At 34.5% G+C, this 27,622-nt stretch overlaps 1 protein-coding gene across 1 annotated transcript in view; it reads right to left on the bottom strand.

The window, feature by feature from the left end:
* LOC120341648 (uncharacterized) overlaps positions 1 to 27,622 on the bottom strand; it is a 44,622-nt gene that overhangs the window by 7,481 nt on the left and 9,519 nt on the right. The window contains exons 2-10 of the mRNA XM_039410203.2: positions 24,156 to 24,651; positions 23,745 to 23,974; positions 14,255 to 14,370; positions 12,598 to 12,867; positions 9,087 to 9,231; positions 8,091 to 8,218; positions 4,824 to 7,613; positions 620 to 809; positions 76 to 169 (exon numbers count right to left, since the gene is read on the bottom strand). Of these exons, the coding sequence (XP_039266137.2) occupies positions 76 to 169; positions 620 to 809; positions 4,824 to 7,613; positions 8,091 to 8,218; positions 9,087 to 9,231; positions 12,598 to 12,867; positions 14,255 to 14,370; positions 23,745 to 23,974; positions 24,156 to 24,651 (4,459 nt within the window). The remainder of the gene's footprint in view (positions 1 to 75; positions 170 to 619; positions 810 to 4,823; positions 7,614 to 8,090; positions 8,219 to 9,086; positions 9,232 to 12,597; positions 12,868 to 14,254; positions 14,371 to 23,744; positions 23,975 to 24,155; positions 24,652 to 27,622) is intronic.

The raw sequence follows: 27,622 nt of genomic DNA, 5'->3' as shown, positions 1-27,622 counted from the left end.
CTTGGCGACTGTTCTACTTTCTCTTTTACTTTGAAAAAAAAAATAATGAGAAATAATAAAAAAAAAATAACGTACTCAAAACGCATGGCTCCTCTATATAACATTTTCCAATCTTGATGGACATGGTTGGAATTTTCCTCAATTTGTTCATTTTCAGGCAAATCTGTATCTAAAAAGAGAATACCATTAACATGAATGACAATTCAAAGTGATTTCACTTGCTTTATAACAGTATGGATATTATTATTTAGTCTTGGGAATTCTCGATATCACCAAGTCCCTAGCATGCTTGGCCCACTTAAAGAAAATTTAACATTTGACGAACTGATAACTTGTTAATGGAAGGAAATTAAATATCAAGTATTTCCTAATTAGAATTATTATCATTTTATCAATGGCCAATAACAAAATTAATATATTCAGCTCCGACCATAGACGAGGCCGTAAGTAACTTAAAATTGTCCACTCTGAATATGAAGAGAGGTTTTTCGGGTATGGCCCAAAGATGTATCTTGCTTGGAGTTTATATTCCAGAGTGCATAGACATAGACTATGGGCATAAAATAAAAACTGGGTCTAGAGATTGAAATATGCATAGACCATATATGATTGTGCTTACTTATATGTGTTGATATATGTTTGAGGAAGTCGGTTGCTGATAAATCATTGGTAGATTTAGTCTTGTTATTGTCATTATTACTGCAATGTGTGCAATTGTATTTTGAACTCTCTTCAGATTCAGATGATAATCTCATAAAACTGCATTTTCTATTCTCTGATAATTGTTCTTGAATGTCTGATATCCATTCCTAGAAGAAAAATATGTTTGAAATGTCACAACGATCGATTGATATGCAATCAAAAAAACAAAAATGAATTTGTAAATTTAAATTCATGATTACAGTAAGTCTCTTGCTTGTAGCTGTTTCCAGAGCCAGTAAGTTCTCGAATCAACAAAAGATTCAAAAATTCAAAGTACATCCCAAATTTTTTTTTCGAAAATTTAGGCATGAAAAACAGAACGAAAGCTGGATAAGATGGCATCCATTGGTGAATGAGTTAACTTGACAAATTTGTGATTTTGTCAATTGGACAATATGTTGTTTCCAATCACATAATCCAGCGAGAAGTGTCGAATCCTAACCTACGTCAAGATAAATTAGTATCTATATGGTGGCGCGAATCTCAAATGCAAATTATTAAACCGAGATTAATTGGACTTCAATGTCCAATCAATCACAAGAAATATGTCAACGGACGACTTTCATCAAAATCAAACGTACGGTATGGTATATATTGCGATTTCGATGCGAGTGTTGTAGGCGAGGCATAACAAATGATCAAGTCTGCCAACACAGGTTTGGAAAATTTCATCGGACAATAACAAAGATTCTCTTTATAATTATCAATAAACTTTTCTTTATACGAATAATAAATTTGAGTACACCCTCTTGAGTTGGGCCTTGAATGATGACTCAAAAAGACGTCAAGTTATTTTCGTGTGTGTGGTGCAATAGGCTTACGTCGTTTTTCGGTAGTAAAGTATTTGGTAAGCTATACTAGACCCTATCGATTTCCACTGTTGCGACAAAGACGGTGCTTGTCCGGGGGTATATTTGGAGAGTGTATGATGGTAGTTCATAATATCATGAATGTAATCTAATCATAATTATGGAAATTCACGAATACATCAATATTTGATCTTGGATCTTGGATACTAAAAAATCTAATAAACACATATAATTGTGCAATAACAATAGTAAAACCTTCCAGTTAATCACAATAAATTCTTATCATTAGATGTTGGATGAGAATTCCCAGATATTCATCGGTACAGTTGTATACTGTTAAAAACAACGTTAGATTTTTTACAATTTTTCTGTCACGATTAAATATGAACCATGCATGAGCAATAAATGAAAGGCACCATCAAGGCAAGAACCATCTACAGCCGTACTCAATGAAGAACAAAATTAGAATGGGATATTAAAACTCTAGTAAAGCGAAGAATAAAGATTTTATAACCAAATTTTACAGTTTGGTAAATAAAAAGGAGATCCAAAAATGGCTTCAGTGCGGTTGGATTTGTCTGAAAATATACCACCATTCTCAAAATTTAGTAATTTGTCGATATGGTACACCGCCACAAATAAAGCATTGTTTATTATCTTTATTGTACACTGCACGAGCTTTCCATACCCAAAGCGCAAGGATCTTTGGGGAGACAATCGTTTTTGTTTGGCGTCGCTACCCAGTTTGTTTGATGTTGGGCGAAAAAGTGGTGAACTTCGGCTAAACTTGAACCGCCCAAAATCTCAAATCCAGTAGTAAATGTTAACGACAATTATCGTTTCAATTGAATATTTTTGACATGAAATAAAAACTTTGATATTTTTCATTCAAATTGTGGCGTTTAATGGACTTTTGTTTATAGTTACAGACGCATAGTTATTATCATCAGCGTTGGCAAATTTGAAAGTGTATAAACAGTGAAGTTTTTGCCGCCTGGTGTTTTATAATAAGGTAATAAGGCTTTAGACAAATTTCATAACTTTAATACCGCACCGAGGTCTTCAGTATGACGGGTGTCAGTATATAGGCTGTGTTTTACGAGCAAGAACGCCCCGGAAACATGAAAGGCGGTCACTACGATACCTTTATTACCAAAGCCGATTGATTAAAACGTGAAACGACGGCGACGACCGTGAAAAACCTTTGATGAAAACTCGTGACGTTCAATGATTGATGGCCTACGCGAAGACGGCCATTTTACGGCACATTACACACGACCAGTTTATTATTATTTTGTCAAATTTTAGGCGGAAATTCATAACTTTCTAACAGACTAAAGAATTTTGTAACAATATTATTATTTCACGGATGGTTGCTATTTTGGCAAATCGCGGTTAATCGAATAACAGCTGCGAAAGACGGAACAAATAATACTCGATTGGTCGAGAGTTTCGTTATCACGTTGAAATTATTCATTATAAGTGGTCTGAAACAACCAGGTGCCACTTATTTTCTTTCGTCATTTTGAAAATTGAGAGAAAGCGCAACAAAGGGTCATCAAAATTCGAACATAAGGATTCCGTTTTGGAGTGAGAATAAGAAAAGTATCGGAAGATTATATTTTATCATAACACACCACAGGAAAGACTGTAAAGTATTGCGAGTCTGCAGAGATTAAAGTATAACACATTCTCGTTTACAGGTCACAATTTTGTTAACCATGTATTTTTGAGTAATCCAGTATTACATATGATATGAATGGGTTAATATTTGATCGATTGATGGGAAAATAAAAATCGCATGGCGTAAGTATGATAGACGACAGCCCATCAATCACTAGCTATCTCTCGACGTTTACCGAAATATCAACGTAATAAAAGAAACAAAGCTCGTCCGCGACTCGCGTGACGTCACCGCACTCCGGTAAAGAGATGAAACTTGTTGATTGGACCCCTTGAATAAATATTATACACTTTATCAGGGTGCTCTTGATTTCCTGCGACAGCGTTGAGAATAAAATGACAGTTAACCCCGAGATTACTTTACCGAGGTTAAAAATTCACGAATAAGAGGGATGACAAATGCTTGCGGTGGGGAAAGGGACATTTTCAAAATATTAATTTATTGACGAAAGGCAAAGACACATCATTCATCATGAAATCTGTCGCTCCGGAACTTAACCGACCCTGGTTTAAATCGATATTGTATCACACACGGTCCATAGATAAAAAGTGCTTCAAGATGTGCAATGATCGAAGGCCATGCATGTAAATGGTGATATATGACTTTTAATTTCAAATTACCTTGTTATGTTCAAGGCACATGATGTTGACGTCAGATCAACTCATATATTCATAATTCATATAATTCATAAATGCTTGATACAAACGTTTTTATGACTTTGGACGGACAGTTGAGGACATCTATTCATAATTAATATTCTTGACTAACAATTGACTATATGCTATATGTTGCTATATAAATGTGACAGGACCGTACCAATACTCCTATATGTACTGAATCAGATATGATTCGATGTATTCTATGTGTTTTACAGGTTCACCCAGAACACGGATTTACACAAGCAGACACTCATACATGATACATACAAGTCTGAAAGATAACTAATACTGTACCGCGTAGGCGAACTTCGCTAGCTAAACGTCTTTGCTTTAAAAGTAGGAATTTGTCCCAAATCCTTCCCTTTGTCGAAAGAAGTGATTTACGAATGGACAGTTATTGCGTCATTAAACACAAATAGACTTTACATGACAGGTCGAGGGCAAATATAGAACATATCACAGACACAATATATTCATAATATCATAAATTTGACAAATTGAATACAAAAATAGAGATATTGGATTTAAAAACAATCTTGAAAGGGAACACCAACAAGTAAAAATGTCGAATCATACTGATACAAATCACGTAACCCGTGGAGCGTGCGACAAGACTTCCGTAATAGTTGAAGAATGAGCCAATCACACCTGACAGGCAGGAAGTTCAAGGGTCATATAGTGATCCCAAACAACGTAATTTATTGTTTTTTGAATGGGGATCGAATGGGGGTCAATGACGATATAATTTGACAGATTTATTGGGGCAAACAGGACAAGACCTCAGAAGGAAGATAACATATTCATAATTTTAATATATGACCTCCTGTCAAAACTAACCCAGTGGTGACAAAATCGATTTTTAAAAGTTTGATAAGGTGGCAAAGTCATCAAAACCTATGGCGTTCAAATGATCGTTGCCACATTTTGCATGTAATCAGACAAAATAAAGTTGTAGGCTTATGAACCAACCTTTATGGTTTTTATTGATATTCCCGTGGTGAGTGACAATTTCTTCATTTCTTGTTCTGGAATTTTAATTTCTTTTAAATTTTCATCGAAATGGGAAGCAAAAATGATTTGAAGTTGAATTTCTTGTAGATTTGAATCACTGGAACATGAATTCTCGATTTTACACTTGTGAGGTGTTGCATCTTTATCGGAGTCGGATATGTGTGCCGGATATTCATTTTCTTGACAAGGTGATTTTGGTTCTTCTTTGATTGATGACTGCTGTGGGAAAGAGGCAAGACGGTCTTTCGCAATCATACTTCGAAAAAAGTCCGCCATTTTATCTCGGAGTTTAGCAGTTTCGTCCGGAAGTGATAAATTTTCATGAATTTTTGTGGCAAGATTTTCTTCAGTTGGCAGTTTATTTTTAGGTTGTTGATTCCTGTGTCGCTTTGCCTTTTTCGGTGGCTTTGATATTGAGTTTGATTCTCTATGTTCACGATGCTTTATTTTGTGATTATCAGCGCTTCGGTCGGTTTTGTTACAAAGAACATCGTTACCTGCTTCCTTAAAAAGGTTCAGCAGAGCGGACATCGGATTTGTGCCGTTACAAGCCACGTTTGCATCGTGTGGAGGAGATAATGTATATGGTTTGGCAAGATTTGAATTTTTAGATATTGAGTTGGACAATGTTTTCGAATTTGATACGTTTTCGCCAATTTTAAGATTTACGAGATGTTCCATTTGTGCCAACGGATTTACAGCTGGTGGGGAATCGTTCTCATGTCTCACCAAATCCAGCAAGACAGAGTCGGGTTTATAACGCTTGGCATCAACTGATTTGAGTCCGTTTTGTAAATCTGAAGATCGTTTTTGAAGGCCGACATTCGTCCGATTTATAAGAAAAGTCGGATCTTTTGAAGCAACTTCTGTCAAACTCTCTGGACGCCTTGTCAATTCTGTCGCATTCACTATTTTTTGCATCTCTTTTAGAGGATTTGTCTTTTCTTTTTTGTGGGGGTTCTTTTCGTCACGACTTATTGTCTTCGAGTCTTGATTTCTTGCAACACTTTTTCCCTCGTGTCTACTCTTCTCTAGTATTTCACTAGATTTAGAAGAAGGTACTGAACGCCTTCTTACGTCCGGATCGAACCATGTTCGCATGTTATCTCTTATGCATTGAAGAGGGTTTTTAGCAAGGCTCGTTGTATCGCCTGCTGACGACGTCTCTTTTCTTTGTGTTTCCTTTGATTTTCTCTCCATTTCGTTACCATTCGAGCTTTTCTTTTCTGTTTTTGATGGAGCTGTAGCCCCGTTACACACACTTTTGGAAAGATCCAAAGGTGGAGAATAATTCAAGCGTTTCATCTTTGCTGAGTGTGTTTCTCCGTTATTTCTATGATGATATTCTTCTCCGTCAGAAGAGGGTCGCTTGAGTTGTCGATTCTTAGAGTTAACGTGAGACGACTGATTGAAAATCATTTCTGAATGAGATCCGAACAATTTAAACTCTGATTCCCTGGAATTTTGAACAGTTTGACTCGCATTCTGATGATTGTAATTCAGTGATGATTTCCTTTTTTTATTCTGCTTAGGAGACATGGATGGTTCGTTTACTTTGCTAATAGCGCTTTGTATTGTCGTTTCTAACGATTTAATAAAATCGAATCCAGTTTTAGGAGATTCTGAAGAAGTTGGTTTGGAATTGTCATCCGGGTTTATGTATTTATCACGAGAGGGCGACGACATGTTTTGTGGAGATTTAGTCGAAGAATCTTTTCGATTACTGATGTCCGGAGAAGATTTGATCAACTGCCTACCGACTATGGAATGACTTTTCGAACGTAATGACGTATCGGAACCGAGCTGGCCCAAAGTTGACTTGCCACACGCTAGCTTTGCAAGATGTTCTAAAGGCGATGACGACGGTCCAGTGATGTTTGCATTCGAGTGATTGGAAAAGGTTGAATTGTTTCGTATAGATCTTTCAGGAGATTCGCTATATTTCCGGTAATGATGAAGAGACGAATTCTCAATGGGCGGTGTCGTGGCATTTGGAAAGTGTGTAGCTTCACGCATATGATTGGTCAACTTCTGTAAAGATGAAAACGACTTTCCACATTGAGAGCAGCGAAGTATTTGAGATTTTGATCTCGATATTTCATCGTATCTATCATTTGGTGTATGCCGACCACTTGGTGTGGTGGATCTACCCTTGGGGGAAGGGGTAGCAGAAGCTGGTACCGGAGACGGCGTTAATTTGTCAATATTAGCTATCGGAGACATTTGTCTTGAATGAGAAGACAAAGAGGCTGGAAGAGGAACAGGATTAAAAAACGGCGATAATATATTTGGACCAAACCCAGGTACCTGCATCAACCATGGAGCTGATAACAATAAACTGGCGGCAGCGGCGGCAAATGCAGTCGTGGCGTTGTTATATCCATTCATGGCACCTGGGAACGCCATTGGCATATATGGCGGGAAACCAGTCAACAAATTCTGAGTTACAAGAGCTTGCATATTGGCAAGATTTGAAAAACCTCCGTACATAGATTGTGAAACCCGTTGCTCATAATTATTCTGTTCGTGTGTCGGGCTTTCACGATGTCCATTTGATTGTAAACCTATCGACCTATCGTTTGATATATTGTTATTATTTATCTGGGTAAGTAAAGGTGTGTTCTTTTCTTCATTCGATGTATGCGTACTCCCATTAGCAGAAGCACAGAATTCATTTTTCTGGCTGTAAAATCTTAGAGATGGAACGTCTTCATAATGCTTAGTTTTGATCATGTGAACAGTCAAATCCTGCAACAAATAAAGCAAATGAATTTTTTTATATTTTCTAATAAATTATCAATCGAAATTATAACAGTTCAATAAAATACAACGGTACTCCTGTATAGTGTGTACCGGGTTACGGTTAGGCCATAATTTCATTCCGATTTTCCTTATTTCCTGTCTGTGTTAGCCAAGTGAATATACCCCCTGCCCATAGGTTTCAGTCCTTTTACACAACTTGATGTAAAATAGGCGAACAAAATTAGTTACCTCCATATTGGTACACACACGTCTGGAGCGCCAACACAACAACATAATATGAACTACAATAAACGCATATCAGCAAACATCACCTTACATCGACAATTTATACAAAAAGTTTCATTTTTTACTCATATTTTTAAGGCGCATTTACACTCAGAACAATGCTCTGTCTTTCGAAGCTTCCACTGGCATGCAGGTCGCTACTATTCTGAATTTAGTTCAAAACCCAAAATTAGATACCTGTAGAGAGTCGAATGAATGTCCACATCCTAAGCATTTCAACACTTTTTCAGCTGATTCCGTTTCCTCCATTTCCATCATTGAACGTTTTTTCGGTTTTGCGAATTTTCCATTGACGTCATTTTGACCTGATGACGTAATCAATACAAAAAATTCAGTTCCTAAGAAATGTCTTTCTTTCAAGAATGAAACTGAAATATCGTGACTATAATTACGGGGTAATTCCTTGTTTTTTAGTTTAATAATTTTTACCATTATTTATTTTTGACAACAATTCTCAAAATATCAATCACAGCCTTCAAAAAAGAAAAAATTGCATCGAATTACATCCGGTTAAATTGTGCCAAATGGTGCGTAATACATTTACGTCAAATCAAATATACCGTTCATTTTTTTATGCGTCAGATTATTGACATTATCATAATTGCAATAACGAAATTAAGATTAAATATCTATAAGCATTTATTTTTAAAAACATCTCACGATTTCTTTTTGATATCGCAAATGCAATTTCACGAATCGTTATATTTTAATGATATAATAAAGTGTGAAAATACACAATATAAAATGTAAAAATTAATATTTTTTTCAATCAAATCAATGTAATGACAAATATGTTGAGCATAACTCATGCTTCAGACTGCTTCGTCGACGGGCAAAGAACCGATATACAGATTTAACGCGAAAATGCGATTGTAATTCTAAAATTTTCGGAAGTTATAAAATTTCTCTCATAGGAAGTGTTTTACACGACCAAGAGTCTATCAAAGCATCCATTCTGAACAGGCCATACGGAATTGCCAAAATCCCTATGTTTCTATATTGCATTGTCAATTTGCAACACCATGGGTGGGTGATAGCCTGGGACTAGTATCAGAGCTTGAACTCGAATTGCTAAGAAAACTTACCTATCACCCCATCGCACCCACGAGTTCAGATTTTCAGTGGTGCAATTTTAAATAATACAACATATACAAAACACATAAAAGTACAAACTTTTGAATTCTGCGATGTTCTGATCTCGATAATGTCCTGTTTTACTCATATGAACAGTTAAATCAACCAAAGTATTAAATGGATTTCCACAATCTCTGCATCGAAATTTACTTGCTCCAGTGAATACAGTACCGTACAGTTTATCCTGAATTTGACGGAAATAACCAAAATTAAAATTGTGAAAATTCAATCCTCAATTGAAAATATCGTACAAAAATTTTAGAAAAGGAAGCATTGTTAACCACAATTGTTATTACTTATACCACACCACAAAACAAGAATCAAAATAAAACCAAGGACGGTGAAAAACTATTTTTAGATCTATCAGTTTTTAATCAGTTGGCCACACTGGGTGGTGGGCGGTGTGTAATCAAACAAACATAATCTAACAGTCTTCTGAACAGCCATGGTTGGTTCTAGCTAACTTATAACATTTCTGGACGAAAATTAAAATGATCTTGTCAAACATGACATCTGTACGATAAAAGGTTTCTAAACAAACAAGACATTCTGGGAAATATCACAAAATCGACAGATGAAACGGTTTTGCGACCAACTTATATAAAATCTATAAAACGTCAAGAGACTTAACTACCAAAGCTGATAAAAGACAAAAAAATCTGTTATCCCAGGTTTATACATAAACAAGCATGGTATACTAATTCAAAAAGGATTATAACGGCTCGACTATAATATCACGATGCGACGTTCTCCTTCAGGACGATTTGAAATGTTATTGACAACCCACTACAGTCTAATTGACGTTCGACGGATTGAAGTGTATAATGCTCGGGTGCAACTATGCGAATCGAAGGGATTATCGTTGGTTAAGAAAATAGTCTTCGTGGCATATTTTGGACTCTTTTACGATGCTGTTTTGTCGTGATATTTCCGAATCGCTATTTGTGTTTGCAAATTCGTGCGGCCGAGTTCGCATGACATGACAGGAATTCTTTCAATAACCGCCATTACAGAATAAAGGGTGTTCATAAAGTCACGTTACAATTTCAATTCAGTTCTCAATATATTGACCAGGTTAGCTTTATTTTAAACAGTGTTTATTTAAGATTTTTTTACTTTATTTAATGTATGATACCTGAATTGGTATATCAAAAAAAAAACGCTTCAACTGCTCAAATTTAGCGCCTTTTTCTTCAAAATGACAAGTTTTTTGCGTGACCAGAAAGGTATGATTACCCTATTACCTCGAACTGACAAAACTCTAAGATTGATATTATAATAATTAATTACTGACAACAAAAAATTGTTGATTATTTTGTTATGCAAATTTACTTAAAATAGATTTGAATTGTCATATTTAAAATGAATATGCAATAAAATGATGACAGAGAAAACCAAAATAAAATCAACATAACACGAGGTGTGAGTATCCAACAGTAAATTATATTCGACCAGACAAGGGAAAACATAAATTTTCAACCTTACAGACATCTAATTAGAGTTCATTCTTTTAAAATTGGTGTCGACGGGCGGATATCAATCAAATAATGAAGCAATAACGAACATTTGAAGAAAATTCGATTTTGTCAATTTAATAAATATTATGATGGAAATTAAAACACGGATATTATGTGTGAATTAATTTTTTGGAAACTTTTGAAATAGATTAAAATATCAAATTGATAAATGTTACTTTTTAAATTAAAACATTTAGAGGCAAACTAATATTGTATTTAGAATGAATTGGGTGGGCTGTAAAAAATTAAAAAAAATTCGTCTTTTTAATTGTTCACTCTAATATTTTTTGAGTATTTACTCAAAGGCCACGTTAACTCAGTTACAAATAAAATATACTTCTCGTCTATAAGACAAGTAACAGGCGATCACTGATAGGCCAAGAGCTGTTCTATATTTTTTAATAAATAAAACGTGTCAAAGATGTTTGTAACGATGACAGTTTTACTTGAATTACAACACCGACATGAAAAATGTCCTTGATGACGCAAATAAACAAATGTCGCAGCGTCATTGGTGACGGGACTTCATTTTATTTCCATAAATCTGTAATATTTCATGCAAATCATTCAAAAACGTGTATTAGATCAGTAAAATATACTAAATGACGGGATTTTTCAGATCTGGATGCAATTCATCATGTAATGTATCACAGACAGGATTTTAGGTCATTTGGTAGTGGCCCGAATAAATTTTCATGTTAATTACGATCTACACAGTTACCAATTCTAGTTAGTTTGGTCAAAAAGTTTCCTGAACGATCGTTTTTGGCAACAGATTAAATTTAATCGCCTTATAAATGGTTACATAAATATAACTAAGTTTATTTATTTGTTTTTATAAAGAACATTAAGTTTGAATAAAATAAAAATTTAGAATTATGCACCTTCATTTGCGATAGTATTCATTTAAAAAAAATCATCCACTCTAATAACACGCAAATCAACATTTTAAAATTGTGATTGTTCGACATTTTATCAATTTAAAAAAAAAACAGTAAAAATTCCTTATTTTACCAGCAATTGAAAGATATTAAAAGCAAGACATTTGGATATTCATTTAACTCGAAAATTCTTTTGAATTTGACCAAAAATTTCAACCATAAATTTTTTTTTATATTTTGCGTGACAAGTTAATAAAGTGAGTGAGGAGCAACAAAGGAAATCATGTCGGGGACTTTGACAATTGACGTGTCGTTACGACGCCAGGCTGGCAGCAATAGTAGTTTATCATTCAAACTGATATATAAAATAAAATTGTGGATCGTTTTAAATTATTTATGAAACAAGAATGTAAAATAAACAAGCAGTCGAGATTGCGTGGAAGAGAAAGTGACAAGAACAAGATTCTGAATTGGGGAAAATAACATTACCAAACTATCAGAAATAACAACGAAAAATTGCCTGTCTCATGCTTACAATAAGCTTGTCTCTATCACCATTAATAACAGTGAATAAAAGGAATTATTTTCGAGATTTTGAAAATTCGAGAAACGTGTAGTATCATGTGTTTTATAATTTGATTGTAAATCATTTGGGCAAATTTAGAAATATGGACAGGCAGGTTAACTCATTTCAATCCAATCAAATGTAATTTCTAGGGCAGTGCTTCAAAAATAAGGAAAGTGAACGCGGCGCAACAGATTTCACCAAAAACGTATTTACGGATATTTTAAAAGAGTGGTGCAAACATTTTAAAGTTCGACACAACTCTCTACCGTGACCTCATTGTAAAACCCATTTGAACTCTCCATCCGAAGAAAGCTTTAAACAATCATTGACTTGAACGCATGGATTTCCTATGAGTTTTTTTTTTAATTTTGCGTTTACAGCGTTTTATGTATGCGGTTGCTAACATTTAGACCGGATTTAGACTTCAGGAAAACGCCATAAGACGCAAACTCAACAGAATTAGTATGTTAAAAAACTACAACGTCTGTGGACAGTTATGTAACGTAGAATTTCAGTTGACGAAACAATAACCAAGTTTTGAAATATTCAGAAAGTAAATGGTGTAGGAAAAGTGCTGGACATACTTGCATAGGATTTGGTTGTCGTTTCGTTTGTACTTTCTTCACATTCGACGAAGAATTGGAATTTTGTTGATGGTTTTGATAATCGTTAGCTGAAGATCTCGTTGGTACAGTGGACGTTGTTGCCGTTTTAGTTGTTGTTTGTTGATTTTGATGAGAACTTCTACTGGTATTGGGGCTTGCTGTAGAAATTGAATCTTTTTCTTGATTTTTCTGCACGCACCAACGATACCTTTTTGCTTTGCTTTTACTCAAGCAATTATTGTCATTTCGCTGAAATTACAAGTTAAATTATGATTAATAGATCTAAAACTTCCTGATTGTTATTTTGCGCCCTATCTCAACCCGGACGTATTTGGATTGGACGCTTTTTATTTGGTCTAAAATATATCTCGAGATACCACTTGAGATAAATCGCTCTTTGCCACTGATGGATGAAATTTTAATTCAATAAATTGCTATGAAATATTCATAAATGATATATCACAATATTTGACATATATCAATATTCAATTGCACATTGAGCAATTTCCCTGAAAAGTGTATTTTCTTGACAAAAGAACTCCACGAAATACTATATGGACTACGGGTTATATTCAAAAATCAAACCGAAAGCACACTGGTATTACAAGAAATATTTTGAAAAGTAAAACGGAATTGAGAATTTGTCGTCCTAGCCACAATGAAAATATACAACGAATTCAGATAAAATCATAACCAGGTGATATAGTCCATAGACTGCAAAATTAACCTAAAACGCGTGAAATTAACTTCAAATTATCTGGTTATGCCAAATTAAGTTAAGGTAAATTTCAACCTTTTATAGAATTTTGTGTAATGTTAGAGTGACCGATCAGAGCCGCAGAAATAGCTTTCATAATTTTGGTAGATTTGGCGGTAATGACTTTGATAATTACATTTAAATTCGCGTAAGTTTTGAAAAAAATTTGAACAGTATTTAAAATTCTGTATTCAATTCTGTATAAAATAAGGCAACTTGTGTTCAAAGAAATCTGACATAAAAAAACTAACCAAACAACAGCCAAGAAGATTAGCAAGATAAAAACTATCAGCCATGTTGACAACACCTCAAATTAGTGTCTCTAAATATAAGCGGGCGATCTTTTTCGGCTTTTAAAATTTGAACTTTAGATCGATAAACCTCAAACATTAACAAATCGTAAACAATCAAAATAGCACGATATCGCCGCAACAAAGCAATGGAGAAAAGCATTTCCACTTGTAGCAGAACGATACTTAAAACAAAATTTTTGATTCTAAAAGCAGGCAAAACTGGCGTAGTGTTGAATTTACAGCTAATGCAATAGTTTTCGTCTTCGAAAAGGAGTCGAAATTGTAAAAATTAAAATATTTATATAAAAAATATTCAGTTTAACGGAAATACTAAAGTAATTTGAGTTTGAATGGAAATTCAAAATTATTGCTATTCGAAATAGTGTTTTTTTAATATAGGGATAATTGACATTAAAATTTTGTCACATTTTACGATGAAAAAACTGTCATTATTCTTATTCACACTATATTATTCGGAAACGAATTAAACTGAACCCAAAATCCTATTATGGCATACCAATATAAACACAGAAACATCTTTTTATCTTAGATAACCAATTTGGAAATCGAGTGACATACAGCCTACCTGCATTTTCATCCAATTATTATTTTGGTTGTCGGTACATTCTTCGTAGATTTGTCTTTGTCGTTGCATCATTGCCTCCATAAGATGCAATTGATTAGCATGTTGCATTGCAGCAGCTGGAATAATATTATCGAATAAAACTTAATATATATTAATATTTAATCTGTTATTAGAAAATATAAATTAGATAAATATTGCGATTTGTAAATTTTTGTCTGTAACACAATGTCAATTATATAAATAAGAAGCTAATCCCGTTTGATAATGTAAATGTCGTTAGATGAATTCGTCAATATATTGATTGACTTATCGCCGCTTCGATTAAGGGGGAGCCGCTATGGGAAAGTATATTTTCAATACAGTACTCCATTTTTTTCTTGTTAGTTAATAGATAAATACAACATTGTTAAAATTGGATATATTATCAAAGTTTCGGAAAAGCATCTGCAAATGACTTTCGTACATATATACACCGTGCAGCGGGGTACGAATCGACAAAAAAACAAAAAAGTCGGATGCATTTACCGACTCTTGTAATGTGATAGTTACAACATATTGCCAATAAGTTCAACGATATTCGTGTAGAATAATAAATCCTCAATCCCGTTCTATCCATGGCCAAGTGTAACAACAATGTATATTGATTTACAGGCTAACAAATGCCGCTAAGTGCGCATCTGCTTGCTTGTTACGCGAGATCTTTCGGAAGGAAAGATGATTAATGAGTCGATTATAGAGCAAACAGCAGTTTTTCGATACAATGGAGAGCTTCAAACTAGCAAACGCCACGGCTTCCGTCTATTTATACAGGCAAAGATGTCCCGACGTAGTGCATTTGAATTGAAAATAACGCAATTGAACAATATCACAAATCGGGTAAAGTTTGACCGGTTACAGCTGTACAACACGATGAAAATATAGAATGACAAATGCTTCACAAGTTATAATACATCGGCTACATCCATCTTCTCAATTAGCTATCGGAGACGCGTCACTGTATAAAACCATCAATTTAGTGACATGTCCAGACACGGATATTTTTAGGTCAGAATTTCTATATTTGCAGTTGATTGACGGACTACGACTGTACTTCAGAACAGTCTACGTTTCCCATGCGAGTTAGTATAGTTAGCACATAACAAAGTCATCAGCTTTCAAGTGATATATGCACCTAAATATGCACCTCTGCAGGTATAACTAGGGTTGGGATTTCTGTAAACGCGAATCATAGATGCGCCATTGATGTATAGCTAAAACTAAATCATCCACACCTTTTTATCATTAGTAATTCATTCACAGTAAATCGACAAATGATTTAATCGCAATTACATTTTGAAAAATAATTCTTGAAGAGATAATAGAATAGGACAATACGTTATTAACGAACGGGAACAAGTATTAACATTTAGGAAATACCGTTTCCTACGTTTCGAAATGTGATCACCTATGTATTATTATTGTACATTTACATTGTTAATAAACGCATAGATTACTTGGATGCGCGATTATTAATACACCTTTTATTATATATTATATATATAGGTAGGTATGCGTATTGAATCACAACACTATTCTATTCTGGTCACAAAATTTTGCCAACAACGATTGACTTTTATAAAATTATAAGCCATCATAACCGAAATATTTGTTTTTTCGACCAATTTCCAACCATGACCAAAAATTCCCCCGTCTAAAAAACGTCGTATTTTAGGGTTCTCCCATTTTATCCCGAATATTTGTGAGTTAGATAGATTTAAATTTATGTCATTTGCCAGTTATCGGGGAATATTTAACAAAATATTATAATTTGACTTACTTCACACAAAATCACAACTGGAAATCTTATTTATACTTTTTTCATGATTATAACTTATTATTTAATCAAATAACATCTCCAGAAAACAAATTTACCAGAAAATCGAAATATTCATCAAGTTGTCCCACTAAATTAAATACTCTATATATGATTTTACTGTTACCACATTCTCTTCAAATATTATAAAATCAGGTAGCACGTTTCCTCTGAAACCGGAAACTCAAATACACGAATGTTGGCAAAACAGAAATCAAGTGGGCTGATACAATTACCGTCAATCATCGAGAGAGGAAATAGCTAACACGGCTCTTTGAGTATTGACGTGGCAATTTATAGCATGAGATAATATTTGACACATTTACATTGAAAGAAAGTTCGGTACTGAGTATAAATTGAGCTAAAAAATGTTATTTGAAAAATGTAAATTCGCTTCGTTAATTCGTGGATTAGACCCTTACGATACACAATATTATGAACGTCATACAATGCTACTCACCCCATTTGGAACATATTACACAGAAAACATAACTTTTGTGCTCTAAATTACTGAAACATGAGAAATTTAGGCGCTCCAGAAGTGTGTGTACCAATATGTAGGTAACTAATTTTGTTCGCCTACTTTACATCAAGTTGTGTTAAGAGACTGAAACCTATGGGCAGGGGGTATATTCACTTGGCTAACACAAACAGTCCCCGAACTCGTAATAGAACTAAAATAAGGAAAATCGGAATAAAATGATGGCCTAACCCTAAACACATTACGGAAGTTCCGAAATGTATGTGTTTTGTTTCGGGTTACCCTGCGGATAATGATTTATCGCTTCTCGTGTCTCACTTTAATGCTTCAAATTAATATGCAGTGATATATCAGCTTAGAAACAGGCTTGGTGTGCAACAAGACGGTCGATAATAACTCTGATTTTGAACGCAATTTAGTACTCTGAATCCAGCGAAGAATTCGAAATAAAATAAAGTCTAATACGTTCACAATAAAACCCTAGAAGGCGGTCACGTCTACGCACAAACTAATACTATCGATCTTCAACAATTAGTCTATCAAGCAGTTTTAATTATCGTTAGTATAGTAGGCAAATTTTTCTAAACTATAAAATCTAAGTGATTCAAGAGTCTTTCTGCATACTAACACAAATATATTTCTGTAACATTCCTGTAAAAAATAGATTTCTGACGAAACGTTACAGAAATATATTTGTGTTAGTGTGCAACAAGACTCTTGAATCACTTAGGATAGTTATCTTCACGCTTGCTACAGCATCCTTGCATTATATGCTTACGGATCCACCGGTACAAAAGCATAGAAGAAGGATAAGTAATACTCAAATTTCTTTTCACTTCCCTTCGCATTTAGATACACAACAAACGCAGGAAAATTACAGCAATATGATCGTTTATCTATGCAAGGTCAGATGCTGTCAATTTCACAAAAGTACTAACGTCCGTACTAAACGAGGTCAAATTATCTCCCATGCTCTCTTGCTCGCATAAAATTTCTCTCTCACACCTAATCGCATTTTCGTCGTTTTTTAATGTTGAATCGTCAATAATCGCATGTGCTATCGTGTTGGCGGTCGAGCGTCGCCATGTTTCACACGAAACGAGTGATGCTTGCACCGTGTATTCCCATGAGTCCAGCACCCGCCCCTTTTAGGTTTAAAAACGCCATATCACAGTAGATTAAATTTCTTTACTACGGTTTTTCCTGGTACGTGGCTGCAAAACAGATTTTATCGCATACGGGTGGTTTTTCTGCAACGTACTCCCAATAACAAAACGCCGTGTTGGTCAGTGTTGAAAATAAGAAAATTGGCAGTTAATATATAATAGTCCGTACCGTTTTCCCTCCGAAATAACCTTTATAAATCCATCCTAGTCTTGCAGAGGATAAGAAAATGATATGTTCCTGTTTCATATGGGTTGGTTCACTCGTGAGAAGGCGATGAGGAAGAGATTCTGGTCACACCATCCCGCATTCCACATGCCAAGATCAACAAATCACTCACTCTCTGTGAGTGAGTGAGTGAGTGAGTGAGTGAGTGAGTGAGTGAGTGTGTTGATTGCGACGGCGAAATTTGATTTGCGCATTTGTGTTTTTGCTTGCGATTTTTACAAGCAAGCTGTCAGATAATGATGGTAATAGAGCTAATCGCCATAAATTGAGGCTAATCTCTCCAATGCTGAGATTAGAAAAAACAGTTTTATGTTTTACGTACCACAGTTCAAAAGCGATATGATGACGATTTGCACCTTTTTTCGTTTCCGGCTTTCCGATCCAAGTTCAGTAAAACAAAATGGATGTAAATCACATTGTAATAAAATATAACAACAGTTTAACACAAACCAAACTGAAATTTCCGGTATTCAACAGTGCTTAGGACTTTGAAATGGCCAAAAACGGCAGACTCATAACCCTTATGCTATCGACATAAAATCAATAGTTTTGAGTAGATTATGTATGTACATGACAGAATACAAGGTTGAACATGGCTTCGTTCGCTGTTCGCACTATTAAAAAACCTAAAGTATTTTATAATTTTACATGGTAAACCCGTTTTATAATTAAAATTCTAATGATGACACAGACCGTTCTTAACTGCTCCGGTTTCGTTTTCGTTCTCACAAGTACGTGTTTTTATGTTATCAACTTCATTGTATTCCTTCCTCAATACACGGAAATGATGATTACACGCTAATATATTATACTATTATATACAAGGATCACAACTTACAAGGTTCATAACAAGGCTCTGGTAGAGTATACATGGGCAAACTACGGCCCGCGGGTCAAATCTGGCCCGTTGGGTGATTCAATCAGGCCCGCCTGAGGCTGCCATACCCAAACTAAATCAAAATTGATGTTTTACATAAAAAATAGTTTGAGGAATTTGTTGAGATTGCGATTCAATTTAGTTTTGGCACGAGGCTTATTGTTTTCAACTTTTGCTTTTGTAACACTTTAAATATTGTTCATAAAATGTAACTTTTTACGTGGCACTTATATGGCCCGCCAGTATAAGTGGGCAACATTTTCGGCACCTGGTCGAAAAACCTTGCCCACCCCTGCTCTAGAGTCTAGGACGTATCGCGTTGCACCCATGCACGGGTTGGCAAGTTCGAATTCCGTAAGGGATAATTACGTGCACGAGGACGGCTGGACTCTTCGTCGTTGTAGGCTGCTTCTCCAGCATAGAATACATGCATCTGATAAGAATAACTAGTTAAAACTATTCTAGGCCTGATATACTCTGATATATGTAGTATGGGCCGGACGATAGGCCCCATCCAATATAAAGTCTACTTTCAAAGTGTCTGTCTCTATCTTCTCTTCACGCGTGGTATTTACATTTCAATACAAAGCATATAAATTATCAACAACTATAGATACTCTTACTTGACCCTTTTCTATGACGTCGCAAATATAAATCCAAATTCTGGAAATAACAGAAGAAATAGACACACGGATAAATCATTGATTTATATCGACATTAATTTTGTTACAGTTCAGCTGAAGACATACCGAAGTATTAGCTTTCAAATTGAAGCATCGGTTATTATTACAACATTTTCAGTCCCAAAACGTGCATCCAAAGTGGCGATAACTGACAATAGTGACAAATTAAAATCGTGATAACGAAACGTCACGAGATACGACAGCTTGAATTCTATAGAGTATAGATGACAGTTTTCAATTTGTTCGAGTTAACTTGTGTAATTTCCAAATTAAAAGATATTTTGAATATAAGAATGTCCGATCGGGTCATGCGAGTTTTCCCAGTTTATAAAAAAATGTTGGAAGACGAATTTTTGTGTGGGCCAATGGTTTGAAAGATTAATTGAGCAATTAATAACAAAAGCAGAGATGTTCGAATATTGCATCGCCAAAATTAACAGTTTTAAGTATTCGGGGTAAAAGCTTAATTTCAAATATTACTTTTGCGTGTCTACCTTTTTCGTTATTTTGTAAATTAAATTTATACCTGTTTGAGTTTGGAAAATCATTTCATTTTCACTATACTCTCCGCTCAAAACATGTCTCTTTTTGCTAACTCTTCAACTTTTTAGTTGCTACTAAATTTAAAGTCTCACAGATACCGTACTATTCACGAAGACATCTTACGAAATAACATTATTTAACTTAACGTCAAATATCAAAAATTATTCACTGAAAACGTGCATCACAATTATCCATCGAAACTAAAATAGCTTAATTACTAGATAAAATACATTACGCAAAGTAAATTAATATTCCACGACAAAATTTACCACAATTAGATTCAAATTTAAGAGCCAGGTACTATGAAAACAATTTTCTTGTAATTATTTTCGAAAGTTAAAAATAAATAGGAATTTTCCGAATTTTGTGATTGACTTCATGACAATTTGTATCATTATAAAAAATATATTTTTTAAATGTTTTCAATTGTACTGAACGGTGGCCATCCTAGATAAATATTACACAATAAAACTCCTAAGCCTCTTGACATTTTAGCTTCGAAAATATCAGCTTGCGACAAATTTGACAATAAGACAAATGTTAAATCACATTGAACGATGTGTCAACAGATTATATATGATAGGTCGTGACGAATTCAAGACATGTTTCTAAGGAAATATCAATTCCATATTAATAAATATTAATATATGTCTGGAATAGTCTATGGGAAGTCGAAAATGGAAACTACAAGGAATATACTAATTTCCATATTATAAATACGCACTGGGTTTTTACTGCTTATTGGACACTGACTGGAACTATGGGTCGAATTGCTAAATGGATATTTTCGTTGGTATTGTGAAAAAAATGCTGTTGTTAGCAACTAACACCCAATCAATTTCAAATTTTCAATATTCGAAGATTTGGAGATAAAAGGGGCCTCTAAAGGGCTTTTCCTTTTTTTTTCTAATTATTACTTCATGGGAACACTTCTCTATGCCATATGTGAACACTGTTATAGGACATTGGGTCTTCGTGTCCATTACTCCTTCGTTCAATTGTATTTTGTTGAAATCAAACCAACATATCCTAAAAATGAATTATTCAATATACAGCGACGACTTAAACAGGAAATGTTTGATGTATTTAAAATACCGAGACAGATAATTCAATACAATTCAGTATTTCTAATCAAAGTCTGTTCGAAGTTCAGATTAATTAAATAAGTTCTATACTCATCAAGCATTGTCAAGACAGGATATAGAACGACTTATTAATCCACATTAACCAGAATTATATTCGTAATTTTGTAAATAGAACGGAAGACACGCATCATTATAGAATGGTACATCCATCTATCCGTCTATTCACCAGTTTATTGGAAAAGAATTAATTCGGGGAATTAGGATGCATTATGTTCTTGTCTTGTAATAAAACGTGTTTCATCGCTGTCTTAAGATTGTCAATTCATATATATGTGAAAACGATATGCTGTTGACGTGTCATTTATTGCAATTCTGTAATGAATTCCGCTGTATCCAATTTCGGACATGTATGAAATTTAAAGTTGATAAAATTGTTTATAATCAACTGAATTTAATAGTACATCTAAAAAACATTGAAGTGGAGCATTAAACATATCACATAATTGCACTGTTTTCGATTTTGCAGTTCCTACATGTTGATTAAATCAATTTGAAAGTCGTTAATATGTTATTTTTCTAATATAAGTCCAAGAAATTGACATATTATTTTATCATTCTTCATTTTAAATAATACTATCTAACAGTTATAAAATACCAGTCGTTTGATTTCTCACGATCGAGTCACATTTGAAATTGTCAAATTTACTGTATATTTGCAGTAATTTCAGAATAAGAATGGCTTATTGACATATATTTTGAATCAAGAATGAGCGGGAAGTAATGTATAAGAATAAAATCGCATTAATTTAACGATTTTTGTTGAAAGTAATTTAAGCATTTCAATATCAGCATACATGATAAGAATATTTTGATAAACAGAATATTAAGTAATATTTATACAATAGTGCTGTTGAATTGAATATTGTATAAATTTGAAGGCTTAACCTTTGGTAATACATATTTTTGAGAGCTTCAGAACTAACATGAAATATAATAAAAAAATTTGATAAACTAATGATGTCCGCAGATAGGGCTTCATAAAATATAAATTCATATTCTTGATGTAAATGACATGTATATATTAAGAGCTTCATGTAACCATAGCAACATGATCATGGCCAAATTGTCCCGAACACAAGTAATATATATCTGAAATGCATAAGCTTTGCTAAAAGTTGTAGAACGTTAATAAAACAACAAAATCATGCGTCAAGAAGGTACAATCGCTGTCACTCAATCAATTACAAATAATGCTGGAAGGAAGACGTAGTAAAATGAAATTAATGAATAAATAACATCGATGGCATTTTTAAAAAGATGTATGTCTGTTTTTCCCGGTATCTTAAACTTGATATAGGGGAAGGTAAACACAATATAAGCAATAAATAGAAATCAGTCAACAAGGCAAGGGTTGACCTTGTATTCATCCCCGCGGATTGACGTGAAACAGCTTTCGGATTTATGCTTATGGAATATTTCATTTTTTATTGTTTGTCAAGATAAAGTGTACCTCACCACGCACGGGGTATCTATAAACGACTTTTTATTAGTACATCGTGCGTAATGAAGAATAAATACCGAATGACAGGTTTAAACGAAGATAAATAAAGAATTCAATAGCAAGCTACCAAGATATCAATGACGGATGGTCGACTGATATGAAAAACACTCGTCTAGCAACAAATAACTATGCAATAAATCACATTTCATCATTCGCAAGCATGACATTCGGTAAATTAACTTCATTTCTCAAACCTACGGTGATTGATGGGTGTGACACCCGGTCAAATTAGGGTCACGATTTGCGAAAAACAATACCAACCTATGATGACTTATTGGTTTGATAAAAAATGCAGCAAAACCAACTAGTTTTGTGAGTTGTGACGTCATAATATGAAACACGATGACATAATACGGCAACTGTGGCGTCACACTATTCTTCAATATCCCATTTGCCCAATCCTAAATATTGAACTGACGTAAACAAGAGTCTCAATCCTGGTAACCTACACTGCACTGACAAAACCATCCTGACTTAAGATTGCTTTCCCTCCATTCCTAAATTCTGCTGACATTATTTCTTTAAATATTTATATCCTGTCGAATTGACAATCGAATGCATTATTGCAAGGGTTTGTTTTTTTCTCAATAAGATGACAGCTAAATGACAATTTCCTTTTCTAGGTTCGATCTGTCCCATTTCTATGAATGAGTTCATAAACACGTGCTCTGTTTACAAGTACTTGAAATTCAACATCGCAATAATATTACAAACAATGCCAGTTGCTTATTGGATGAACGAGGGGCCGATAAACATCGACAATATTTTAAGAGCTGCTCAACGTTCAAAACGAAAGCTCATACGTTAGTAATGTCTCGATTCGACCAATTTTACAAATACATAGTCTTAGTCATAGTTATTTATTACGCTTTTCTTATAGTAAATGCCTTGTTGCATTCCCGGCCTTGAACTCTAAAATACCTACTGAATTGAATAAATCACGCAGCAAAAAATTATCAAAGGCCACATGTTTGAATATTCCGTATATGGAATTAAAATCTTGCAGTTCTTGTTACCTGTTCTAATGTCTTCATTTGCCGTTTTGTGAAACACGTGGTCTGAAGCTTGATAGTGATTGGTTGAAGAGTGTTCAATGCGTGAAGATTTTTTCTTAGATTCGACTGATTTATCCGTTGTTTTTTCGGACGAAAACAGATGCGAGGACGCTGTGCCAACATGATCAACGCAAGAATCAGGAGTGGAAATACGTTTCCCGCGTTTTTTGATTGGCATTGAAGAATCCGATCTGTAAAATAAACAAGTGTAAACGAGATTTTAGGTCAGTAATTCAAGAAACGATAGCAACCCCGTGAATAAACTCGGTAAAAGGCATAAAATCCTGTACGGTATTTCAGCAATAGATGCCGTGACAGTCTTCGTCCGGGTGAAATTGAAATTGACAGCAAGTTTATAAAAAAGGACCTTACCCAGTCGACGACTGACGTTTTGCTTCTTTTTGTGTTTCTTGCGTGGGTGAGGTCGAACGTGAAGCCGCTACGGTAGCTAGTGCATCAAGAAGAGAAGTATCATCACTTGTTTTAACAACATTACTGTGCTTTCCCACCGATTCACAACCGTTCGTAAACGATTCGTGAACTGATCCTGCAACTGTGTCATGTAATTCGTTTTCGCCATTGGCTTTATCTGGCAAACTCGGCTCATTTACCTTTTCCTCGTGAATACTTTCATCCGGACTATTCGAGTCACCTCCATTTGTTGTACTCTCTTGTTTATTGTTGCTTCCTCCATGCATTGTTTCGTGCGAAGTTATTGTGTTTTCTTGCGCACAAATATTCGAAAGTTTATCTCCTGATTCTTCGGTTGGTTCTGTTATCGCTAGTGACGTAACATCTTTGCAGCCTCGTTTGCCTTCGCAATTTTGGCCTCCTTTTTTCTCAGAAATGTTTCCTAGATTTTCCTTAGCTAAAAATAAAAAAAAAAGTTTTAATATTATATCTTAACACCAGGTTTGAGAAAACTCATTATAGTAAAGCTATAAAAGTGAAAGATTCATCCCATCTCTGAACCCATTCAATAACAAGGTATCAATGAAGTTCGCTGGCAATAAATGCTTTTTATTTATTTTATCCTATTGTACGACTAATCATCGGTGAACGCTTCTAACTAGGACAAGTGCGGTGAAAGTAGCGGCGTCATCCATCGTCCGCGTAAACAAAAATTTTCAATACTATCTCTGATAGTCCACTTCGAATGACAGATTTATCGCCGTCCGTTTGTCAAAAGTTTTTAAAGAGTTCGTTCGGCGGAATCACACGCTTTCTCATCGAGATCATGACTGCTTCGACGTGGGTGAAAAGGTCACACGAGGCGGTCGAGGGCACTTGAATGTTAGACTACTACTCAATCTTCCGAAGTTTTTGTTTCTCCCGGAGGAGCAAGCATTTCTGTGACGCCTCCCGACGATATGGAATTTTTTATTTGTCCGTCGTTTTGTCGTATTCTGCAAAACATGTCAATCAGTCAATCGTCTTGACATTAGGCTCTTTCCATCACGCATATCACTAAAGTAGCAACGCGGGAGGCCCGTTCAATTTGCCTTTGTATCCATTACCGCCGATAATAATTCGTTTAACTCTCAGATGACTTGAAAGTTTTATCCTATAACTTATTTAATAGTAAATCAACCAATGGGTTAATAGCAGCGAAGGAAAATAAATATGCATATCTATACGTCGCTCAAGGTTAGCAATGTGCAACACAATAAATTATATATGGCTAGGTTTCAATGCATCTCACAGCATAAAATACATGTTGCCAGATTTAACCATGATGAAATTTCTACATCAAAATGGGATGATACAACAAATGATAATGTATAGTATAGAAGGCTATGCAAGTTCCTAACTCTAAAACATCACTTGATTGTGCGATATTAGTTACAATAATGCGTGGAGAATTAAAATAGCGATCCAGCCTGGCAACCGGTAGGTAATATCATTCATCGAAAGGTCGCCGAGAGAAAAGAACAAAGCCACAAAAATTAAGCTGAATGGTGACGGATGGCTCGTAAATAAATCGAGATAACACATGATCCCGCAATGAGTGTTCGAGCGACAACGAGAGCTTCATTATTTTTAATTAAATGAAGAAAAAACGCCGAGAAAATGAAAATAATACGGTTTGCTGTGACATGAAAAAGCGATCACTCATGCTTTTGCGTAATCCGTGGATTTATTACAATGAAATATCATGTAGGGTTTCAGATGAGCCGCCAGCCTGCCACAAATAAAAAGGAGAGAAAAGGGAATCATTTTTAGGTCATGAAATATGGCGGTTGGGTGGAAAATACCAAAAGATTGAAATAAACAAACAGGCGATCCTGAAACTAAGAAACTACTTGAATGAGAGACATATGCTATGCTGTAGCCACGCAGAATACATAAATGCTCGGTACTGATGTCCGAGAATATCACCCATACACAATTCAAAACTAATAAATTGAAACTATTTATCAAAATATATTGCTAAGAATTGAATTTACTGATTATTTTCTGAAACTTCGTAAAAGATATCTCAGTTCTCTTGCATCAACGCAAATTGCAAATAAATTGCAGAAAAGAATTTTGAAAGATCAAGCTATTTATAACATACCACTTAGAAGAAAAAAACTAAACATTGCGAATGTTTGACTTGATTTGCTGCATAACTATAAATCGTCTTTATTAAATTGGTCAGCGGTAAACATCAGAGAAATTTCTGTAACTGTTCGACATGAAATGATAAAGAAAATTAGCTTCTATTGCGCAAAAATAAAGCGACAATTAATCTTCAAATACTGACAACTACCGTCGATGAAATTAGAAACAGTACGTGGTTAAAAATTAACCCGTTCTGCACGGCGAAAATGTTCTATATGGGAATTCTACACAAAATAATCACTAACAGTGGCGAAAAATGGAAGGAGGGAATGTAAACTCGACAAATGATGGTGAATGACAGTTGTGTCTCTCACGGGAAAGGAAATGTCAACCGCAAACGTCGACTCTACATTTTTATTCTTAATTTATCGCACGAATCGTTACGATTTCATTTCCAGAAACAAGACCTGATAATAATACGAAATAATCTTGAATGAAGAGTGATTGATAATTCAAATATTTAATATATTATTAAAAAACTAAATAAACAGCACAACCTTTACTTTGAGACAAGGCATTTATTTTTCGTTTGCGAAATGCTACGCACTATTCCTTCGAGCAAGGCGCCGGACAAGAATCTCTATAAACATATAGGGTTACAAATATTTGAAATGAGCACTGGAATATTTGCATATACAATACCTATTTGTTGTTTATAGATGTTAAGCGCGCATCCCTCTAAATTGGTAATGAGCACCGATGTGGGAAAATTTGATTGGTAAGAAAAATATTGACTTAAAAATAACTTTTTAGCTAATCTGTTGTTTTGGCCAACCCAAAAATGAGATATGATCAATTTTGCGTATCATACTGCCATATTTCAATACTTTGTCATATATATAAACAAAGCATATTTTTCACAATCACTTCCAATTTCTGATAATTTTTTTGATTTTTTGAGTTCATTGATATGTATAGTTATAATAAATTTAGAAATACCGCTCTTCGGTTCATTAAGTAAAATGATTGAAAATTCTTTAATTCGATGTTACATGACGGTGATAATATATCGACATAAAATGTTATTAAATGTAAATTTAATACAACTCAATTACATTCTGACAAGAACCGGATTGTCAAAGTCAGTTAATATAATGGATTATTATTTTTCGTGCTTCATAAATATATGACAGACATGAAATATTAAAAATAAATTGTTATTTCTACTAGCAATTCACTGTTTGTCGAATCGACGAACAGTCAAGTAATTTAGATCGCGAAGGGGTCACTTAAAT

The sequence above is a fragment of the Styela clava genome, chromosome 14 (genome assembly GCF_964204865.1).
Source record: "Styela clava chromosome 14, kaStyClav1.hap1.2, whole genome shotgun sequence".
Lineage (NCBI taxonomy): Eukaryota > Metazoa > Chordata > Ascidiacea > Stolidobranchia > Styelidae > Styela > Styela clava.
The sequence above is the reverse complement of the archived record's forward strand: the minus strand, read 5'-3'. Positions and strand labels throughout refer to the sequence as shown.